At 33.9% G+C, this 10,086-nt stretch overlaps 1 protein-coding gene across 2 annotated transcripts in view; it reads left to right on the plus strand.

Annotated features, from left to right (window-relative positions):
- LOC106458782 (neurogenic protein big brain-like) overlaps positions 1 to 10,086 on the plus strand; it is a 95,235-nt gene that overhangs the window by 64,048 nt on the left and 21,101 nt on the right. For both annotated transcript variants that reach the window (XM_022385116.1, XM_013918331.2), the window contains exon 2: positions 3,912 to 4,116. In XM_022385116.1, coding sequence (XP_022240824.1) covers positions 3,912 to 4,116 — 205 coding nt within the window. The remainder of the gene's footprint in view (positions 1 to 3,911; positions 4,117 to 10,086) is intronic.

Genomic DNA, 10,086 nt, shown 5'->3' on the forward strand with positions numbered 1-10,086 from the left:
ATTTCTTGGCACTTGTGTATAATGTTAAAATAATAAATAACGCACAACGTTAAAATAGGCACACAATTAAAAACATTTTAATTAAGGCCTGTCTATGTTCACTAAAATCTTACTCTACATGTTTCGAATTTGCAACTCCTGAAGATGACGTTGCAACATGTACAGTCAACTTTTTAGTGGTCATAGATTTGCCTTAATTAAAATGTTTTTAATTGTGTACCTATTTTAACGTTGTGTGTTATTTATTATTTTAGGTAAAATCTCACTATCTGGTTAGAAAAGAGTAGCCCAAGAGTTGGCGGTATGTGCTGTTGACTAGCTGTTTTCTCTCTAGTCTACCAGTTCAAAATTAGGACTGCTATGCGTAAAAAGTCTGAAACAAACCTAAGTAACTGAATGTTTACAGCTTGGCAATCGTTAGTTTCTGCCACCAAAATTCGCGTCGTCTAGCTGGCGTTTTAACGTGGTATCTTCTAGAAGACGTAATTTGTATTCATTCAGTCAACTGCGCTGTTTCACTCCTACTGAATCTTAATGACAGTAATTTTGCCACGGGACACTCAGCTGCAGATTACAGCCGTGCCTGTTCGAGTTTTATTGCCAAAGAAAAAGAGAGAGAGAGATTATTTGAAATACTCTAATGGGTTTTCAATCAACTAAGTTCGTCCCTGAACGAATTAATTTTCAGGCTGTTGTTAGAAGAAATGAACTCCGACCAATAGCATCATCGAGCACTTCGAATTCGTTTACTGCTTCGGAACTCTTATACATTCTATTCTAATTGATTCGCCAAGTGACAAATAGAAATTATATACGTCTGGTATGTTCTTAGTCCTTTCAAAACAAGTAGTAGGTGACAGAAAACTGAGAGTCTCTTAACTTTACATCCCTTCTTTAATTTAATCAATATCGAATAATTCTCCGTTTATTTTGTGTTTCTTTTGCTCTCCGAACCACATTAGACTGCAAAGTCTCGGGAAGCGAGATTGGTTTTTTTGACATCCTGGCGTTAGAAGCCATACTCGAGTTACTATCAAAGCATGAAGATATCCGACTTGATCTCAGGTTTTCTGATAAAACGATTTAAGAACACCGTGGAACTGCTATTAATTAATAAACAGTTTAATTTTCTATATTGCAGTTGTCTGGTCAATAATATCGCATGTGGTCGTACAGAAATGCACAAATAAGCTTTATTTTTAATTCGTGTGAATTATTTGTAAGGACATATCTCTTATTTTTCTAGACAATATTATATATATAAATATCCACGGTATTTATCCCAAAAAGTGTTGTTAATGATTTTAAATATAGATAGCTCGGTAAAATAACCTACTCAAAAATAGTACGAATATCATTTTGCCGAAAGTCAGTTACAGCTCGTTATTGTTATACGTTAAGTAATGTATGTTAATCTGCACAATGGGATATCAGTGCTCCAACTCTGAATTTTAATGTTATAACTCCTCAAGCTTACCGCTGAGCTACCAGGAGAATCAAATGGATCGAAGCATAAAATCATGTTTTATCTGAGGCAATGAACTTATTTATACTTTTGTAAAATGCTACTATTTTTCATATTTAATTACATTTAAGTCTATTATACTAATTTGTGTTGAACATCTGTCTTTTAGTAAATTTTATGTTGGTCACTGAGCTCTAAATTATTTTTCAAGTCGTTAAAAAAAAATCTAACTATCGAGCTTCCAAGTCAAAAGTGAAAGTTTCAACACATTGCAATACTTATGTATAAGAAAATAATTTAAGGAAAAATACGTTTGGATTTCAGTGAGTAAGAAAAAATCTACATTAAACCAATGATGTGAACGACAAAAATGTTGTTAATACCTATCTACGTTCAACCAATGATGTGAACGACAAAAATGTTGTTAATACCTATCTACGTTCAACCAATGTTGTTAATAAATAATATGCTTGAAAGTTTCTTCATTAACCACAATTCTTTGACTGTAAGGTCCTGCTCTTGGGGTGGGCGACGTATGTCCCCGCACTAGGCGCCCACACCAAGAGGCGCCAAAATGACATTGCAATTAGCAATTCTAGTCAGTTTTACAGGAGCGCCGACTACTAACTTCTCACAGGCCACAATTTTACCTAGGGCGGTTCTGATCATTGTTTGTTTTTTTTTAATTCTACGAAACACAAGTTCTCAAACCTAACAAACTTACTTTTATATTGTTTGTATGTGTTAAGCGCAGAGCTACAAAATAGACTATCTGTGCTGTACCAACCTTTTAACGTCATAATCCTTCAACTTTATCGCTGAGTCATTGTGGTCCTGACTTTTAGTATAATGAATAACTAAGGGTTTTGGTTAAATTTTCGCATGACAACAGTGACGAGCTATGCTCCATTAGCAAATAAAGCTTAAAAATAAAATATGTCAAACTTTTCCTTCAGATATAACCGAAACTAGAATACACCTATTATAAAAACAATGAGTATATTTGTACGTATTACAATTTAAACGGAGACTTTTAAGAACCTAACTGCGTTAGAAAACTCACTGAACAACTACTTTATTGGTACCCTCAATTAACACGGGTTGCTTCGTCCTTTTAATTGTCATAGTATCCTTGACTCTGCATTAGCATATATTCCACATTCTGCCGGTAGGTGTCTTGTTTAACTACAACCCTTTCTTCGAAGAGAATGGTAGTCAATTTTTTCACAGGTGCTGGCAAAGAATTAAGGTAATGTGCTTCGTGTAGTACGGTTGAAAATAGTCGAATCCTGAGTACTAAAGACACGGTCTGATATTTGCTTCATTTTATAAGTATGTCCAGTAATATGTTTACTTGACTAGTCCTCAACAGTTGGCGCCACATTTTATATAGACAGACTCCCGCTGTTAATAGACTCTGATGAAAGATGTTTTTGACCAGTCGAAAAAAGAAATGGCATTTGATAAATATCCTCTTGCTGAACTGACATTTTTAATAACCATACTCCTTTGAAAGTCGGGAAATTTTTTGCTCTTAACTATTATTCTGTATTTACATGGCTAAATCTATCACCTGAATAACCACATGACCAGTTTATTTTGAAGCTGCAGATAAATAGAACATTTTATGAATATACGTAGGATCTTAATCAAATAGTCAATTAGAATAAGCAATATGTCATCAGGACACTTTATAGCGTCCTCTAAGTACTTTTCTTAGCTGAGCAATGAAACACAGAATTATTATTTAAACTGGATTTCCTGAATTATTACCAGAGTATCAGACAGTTCAATAATCATCACTAGGATCTTAGACTGTTTCTAACACTTATTGTAAAGGCAAAAAAAAACGGTAATATTAACACGAAATACTCTTCAATGTTTCCCAAAAACTACAATATTTTCTTGTCAACAAAAAACATTTCAACGTATACTTTGATAATTAATATCTTTACAGAAAGTAGATGATCCATGTTCGTGATACTGTCATTTTTTCTCATTATTAAGACACATTTTAACTCTCAAATCACAAACTTGTTTATATACAGTTCACTACCGGTGGGGTCCGCATATTGCGCCATATTGAGTAACTTTACATTTTTGCCTGTAACAATATTCATTGTCAAGGACAGATCAAAAACAATTGGACGAAATCATTTGTTTATAATGTAATATGAAATTCATATGATACTCCAGGATTAATTAGTGAGATAAATTATGACATTGACTATATTTATGTATGTGTGTGCATGTCCGCGCGCGCGCGTGTATATATGAAAGAGAAAGACTTTCATGTTATTGAGGAACATGTGCACAACAAAGTATTGGACCCACAATAATTTTGCTGCACAAATAATCTAAAAAGTTTTGTTTAAAAAGCCGATTAAATATGGCCTCCATCAACAATTCTTTGGTTAACAGGTGTTTTTTTTTTCTGTGTAAATAGTGTAACAATTCCTGGACACCAGGGAACGCTTGGAAATACTTTGATACATCCTGATCTGGGGCCGTGGCAGGCTTTTGGGGTTGAATTTGTCTTGACGTTTTTGGTGGTATTCACGGTGTTTGCCACACAGGATCCCAACAGAAGATCCTTAGGAAGCGATGCACTGACTGTGGGTATTGGCTATCTGGCCACCTCTCTGCCTGGGGTAAGTCTTTACTCATTATCATGTTAACTTTGTATGTTGTGTGCTTTGTCGGAATCAATATTTGAAAAAAAAATCTCGGTGTTGTTATTAATTCTTATTAGCATATTTATTATAATATACCCAAATGGTGATTATTTGGGCTTTCCCTTAGTGAAATCTTTTTTATAGTTTTAACCAATATAACAATATTCATTCATAGTGAAACAGTTTCAAAGTACAAGTTTTGTCCACACAGATGTTCTTTATTTAATCTAGGAATTGTTTACCGTTATGCAGTGGACAAGTTTTATCTATATAGATGTTCGTTAGTTAATCTTGGAACTGTTTACTATTATGTAGTGGACAAGTTTTATCTATATAGATGTTCGTTAGTTAATATTGGAACTGTTTACTGTTATGTAGTGGACAAGTTTTGTCCACACAGGTGTTCTTTAGTTAATCTTGGAACTGTTTATCGTTATGCAGTGGACAAGTTTTGTCCACACAGGTGTTCTTTAGTTAATCTTGGAACTGTTTATCGTTATGCAGTGGAGAAGTTTTATCTATATAGATGTTCGTTAGTTAATCTTGGAACTGTTTACTATTATGTAGTGGACAAGTTTTGTCCACACAGGTGTTCTTTAGTTAATATTGGAACTGTTTACCTTTATGCAGTGGACAAGTTTTGTCCACACAGGTGTTCTTTAGTTAATCTTGGAACTGTTTATCGTTATGCAGTGGACAAGTTTTGTCCACACAGGTGTTCTTTAGTTAATCTTGGAACTGTTTACCTTTATGCAGTGGAGAAGTTTTGTCCACACAGGTGTTCGTTAGTTAATATTGGAACTGTTTACCTTTATGCAGTGGACAAGTTTTGTCCACACAGGTGTTCTTTAGTTAATCTTGGAACTGTTTATCGTTATGCAGTGGAGAAGTTTTGTCCACACAGGTGTTCTTTAATTAATATTGGAACTGTTTACTGTTATGTAGTGGACAAGTTTTTTCCACACAGGTGTTTGTTAGTTAATCTTGGAACTGTTTACCGTTATGCAATGTACAAGTTTTGTCTATTTAGGTGTTATTTAACACTAATTACGTATAATCTCCCTATTCAGCAATGTTCACTAATAAGTAGAATTGCCGTATTGCTAGACTGTAAACTAGGTATTAGCTGTTCTTTACAGTATTTGTATATATTCCCACTAAATTTGATAAAACAACTACCCACTTTTAGATTCAATATGGTTTATAGAAATGGTCATTAGAAGGTAAAACACCAATATTTTTTGTATGAATTGCATTTTACAATATTTGAAACTCAGTGAACTGGGAGGAGTTGTGTTTTCCCTTAAAAACTATGTTTCTACATAATGTTACTGCTGTACCAATAGTAATCGTATATTATAATGGGACATGTAAGCTCTTATTGACGTCATTACTTTGTAACTGATACATTAATCCCGAGTTAAAAAACACGCCACAAGGTGATTTCAATGTGTATCTTGATGCTGTTGAAAGTTTAAAGAAGTATGCTACAAAAACTGATTGTTCACCACCTTGTTGTTCAATAAATAAATGTCTGGTTATTGTGGTATCTGTTCTTTATTAAAATCATTTCTCACAGGACGTTAGACAGTTACTGTACTTCTTACTTTAGTGCACTGCTGCTAAAATTTTAATTGCAATGCATAAAAACCACGAGACTTAGCGGCTCGTGATTCTGATACCTGGTGTTCTCAGGGATTCAGGTAATAAAATTGGCGAAACCGTTCAACCTGTAATGTTTTAACACCATACACTTATAAATCGTTGCACTCGTTAGCTGCAAAATATAGGTAGATATAACTACATTTTCTGTTAATTTTCTTCATGAAACGTCATGGAGGAAGGGTGTATACACGTTTTTACTTACTGTAAGTAGTTGGGGATCCTACGTAGCGAGAAACGAAGCATCGATGAACAGATATTAATTAAATGCAGGCGGCCAGTGGAGAATTACATTCTGAGTGCAAGAGGTCACGTGACCTACGATTCTACAGTTCAACAGAGAACCATCAGGGGTGGTTAGTGCTATATATTTCCACTGTGTGACGCCCCAGTAGTTGGAATCGCTCGATGTCGATGTGTCCAAACCTGTGGTTATATCATAATGAACTTCGACCTCAATTACACCATATTAGGTCTGTGTTATCATTGAGGTCAACTTTGTACTTTATATTTTTATTTTAATATCCATGTGATCAACAATAAACAAAGTGTTTGGGTACGTAAAATTATTATTTTATGTTTATTGATTTTTTTCTTTTTCTTGTATAGCATAATTCGTGATAATATTGTGTGTGATAATATGTACATTAGTTTAATTTATAACTTAGGAAGACTTGGAATGGTATGTTTTCCTATAAATTTATATATAAAACATCTATTCTATGCATCACACTCATAAGATCATCCATACACTAATTTAACGTACAATTTACATAGCCCTGGAAAAGAACATTTCATGGTAATTTATACATTCAAACGCTAGATATTTTCGTCTGAATCAAATAGAAATATATCCAAATAAAGATATGGAGTACAACTGTTAACATGTATTTAATCTATCATAACCTACATAGCCACCCTCATTCTTAAGTCCCCTACATCTGATTTTAGCCACCAATTATTAAACTCTGTATTAACATTTTGCTATAATTATATGTAATGAAGTATGTAACACTGATATTATGCTTGGAAAAACAGTTTTCTGATTGAATGTCTTACTATAGAACAAATCCAATCATATCTATAAACTTTTCGAAAATACTTTTTTTGTTATTATATCAATATTATTGAGTATGTGAAACGCATAGAAACATTTATTATTTTATGTTTTGTCACAAAAGGTAGCACATAATCAGATATCACATCTTCTATGTTGTTGTTGTTGTTTGTAAGCACTTTGTTTTTCCGTAGAACGTTTTGGATTCGCTTTGAAATGCAAAACGTTTTGTATAAAAACATGGAAGTCATTATATACGTTAGATGCCACTTTTTGACAAAAACAAATTGGTAAGTGTTAGCATTTATTTCACTGAGTGAGTTCTATTATATAATTATATATAATTCTGTTTTGGAAAGCATTACATTTGTGACTGGAATTGTTCTAAATGCTCTGTGGAATAATCATGCAGTTTTGTGTACATAAAATCAAATTTATCCAATGTTATAGTGTCCAAAGACGGTGTTATATGGTAATTTTGTTTAGTTAATATGGTTTATAAGTTAATAAAAATGTTTTAAAATTCATTATATTTTCCGTTTTGAAACCTTCGTATTATTTACTTTAAACAAAGTAAAGTGTTTCTTATATAATATGTAGAGTTTAGTAACTTGTGGGTAGAATCAGACGTAACAGGAACTGAAATAAAAACAAACATGGCAAATTCAATACAAGTTAAAGTAGTTGTACTGCATATTTACGCTTGAACGTACTATATTAGTTTTGATTGATATGACGCATAGGATAAATATCTGGAATTTGAATGATTTATGTATAAAAGTATACGAACATTTCCAGGACTACTTACAGTGTGCGTTAAACTAATACATGAGAAATCATACGAGTAAATCATTAAGTACACTAAATAAACACTCAAACTGTAATAAATGAAACTCAAAAATACAATTTTAACACTCCCGTCCCCCGGTGGGTCAGTGGTAAGTTTACGGACTTACATCTTAAAACTCCAGGGTACGATTCTCCGTGGTGGACATAACAAATAGCTCAATCTGACTTTGCGCTAAAACAAATAAATTTATCACTCCCCTATAGATAACCTCAACTGTCACCCTAGTGGCACGCTTTATAACTATGGTTCTACAGTGCTTTGCAAAAGTCTTCACTCCCTCTGTACTGGTAATCCAGTTTAGTTATTTTCTTCTGAAAGATATAACTCAAATGGCCAAAAATATTTGGTTTTTACTTTCTTCAATCGCACATACACATTTGCCTTGTAAATAAGCTCTATATAGAATACTATTGGTGCTAAAAATTCAGCCACTGGTCACTAACTTTAATTATCGAATCAAAATCACTGAGCTGAAACCATATGAAGGGAAGTTTTTATTATTATTATTATCTTGTTATATTTATTATCGTGCTTAATTATTCCAAATTTCGTTCTTTATTTAACTATGGGTCCCATTGCCGGATGAAAATGGAAAGGTTCGTGGAACCCACCTACACAATTCATACTTCATGTGATTTTATGAAAAATAAAGGCTAAAATCAGTAAACGAAAAATGGAAACAGTTTTTTTTTTATTCACGCGATAAAAATTATGATGTGAACTTTAAAATGACTTTGTCAATTTTAAGTCAAGTACTTTCAACCATATGTTTCCGGTGTTCCAAATTACAGTGAAACACATCGTAATTGGTTGAGCGCACAAAAACAACAAAACTAGACTGTTCTACATATAGTCTATTTGATTTTGTGAATATGGTTAAGGAAAACGTATGCTGATTTCGCTTGGTGTTCCTAAGGGAGAAAGGGAGGTTTGTGAATTATACTGCAAAATTATAGGAATTTTCTGTAGTTCATAAATAATGAACATTTTTGTAATCGAAATAAATCAAACATTCTTGCTTCCTATCGTCTTCTAGGTATTTCGAATGTATTTAGGGCTGGGCTTCCGTTCCGGATCCCGCTGGGGAGCTTACAGCGTACCACAAGCCTCTAGCAGGAAGGGAGTCCGGCATGGCCAGGTGGTTAGGGCGCTCGACTCGCAATCTGAGGGTGGCGGGTTCGAATCCCCGTCCCACCAAACATTCTCGCCCCTTCAGCCGTGGGGGCGTTATAATGTGACTGTCAATCCCACTATTCGTTGGTAAAAAGAGTAGCCCAAGAGTTGGCGGTGGGTGATGATAACTAGCTGCCTTCCCTTTAGTCTTACACTGCTAAATTAGGGACGGCTAACGCAGATAGCCCTCGTGTAGTTTTGAGCGAAATTAAAAACACAAACAATCTAGCAGGAAGGGATAGACTGTTTTACTCTGGTACCCAACCTCTTCTGCGCCTGCAATGCTCAAAATCCACTTATATATTAAGAATAACACTGTCTACCCCATTCGGTAAAATCTTGGATTCTCCTCTGGGTCCTATTAAAGTAAAATTCTGAATCCCTCACGGGGTCCTATTAATTAAAGTATGAAGTACCCCATTCGGTAAAATCCTAGATCCCTATCTCGACGAGCCACGTGTTAAAGGCCATGTGATCACGTTTGTTGACTTGCATTTAAAATTTTATTGATCTTTAGTTTATTTCTTAATTTAAAAGTAAATTAAAAAAACACAGCTAAACATCGATTTTTGTGTGTCACGTGATATGTTGAATGCAGCACTAGTTCAAATTAGATGTTTGTGATATCAAAATACAAAATCTACAGTTACGTACGAATTGGGAACTCAAACTAACGATATTGATAAGCTAGAATATCAAATAAGAACGTCTTATCTTTTCTATTTGCTAAGATATCGCTCCTTTGCTAAATCAAACAGAATCAGAATGTCCCCTTAGTGGTTTTCTCAGCCATTTTGACGTGTTATTGTGCTAATTTCTTTCTTTTCACACAATATTTCGAACGATGAGGTAAGTTTTTAGTGAGCTCGAAATTTCATATTTTTTTACACCCAAATACAGCTTAGTTACTACACTTGATAAATTATAGTGAAATTCTATGGTATAGGTATAGTAATTTAATATTTTTTTGTTAATTAAAATGTATACATAACAGCTAAAAAAAATTACCTTTTTACATCCTCCACGTGGGAAATTTAATAAGGCTTAGTAACCTACGACAAGCGGCAAACGGGTACAAAGGTTCGATGATGAGGAACCCACTTTGAGACTAATAATGCTTGGAGACGGCTTGAATGAGTAACGAAGAAAATTTAAATAAGTTTAACATAATAGCAAATGTACAACGTTTCGACAAGGTTTTGTC

This window comes from Limulus polyphemus, unplaced genomic scaffold (assembly GCF_000517525.1).
Source record: "Limulus polyphemus unplaced genomic scaffold, Limulus_polyphemus-2.1.2 Scaffold513, whole genome shotgun sequence".
In the NCBI taxonomy this organism is placed as follows: Eukaryota; Metazoa; Arthropoda; class Merostomata; order Xiphosura; family Limulidae; genus Limulus; species Limulus polyphemus.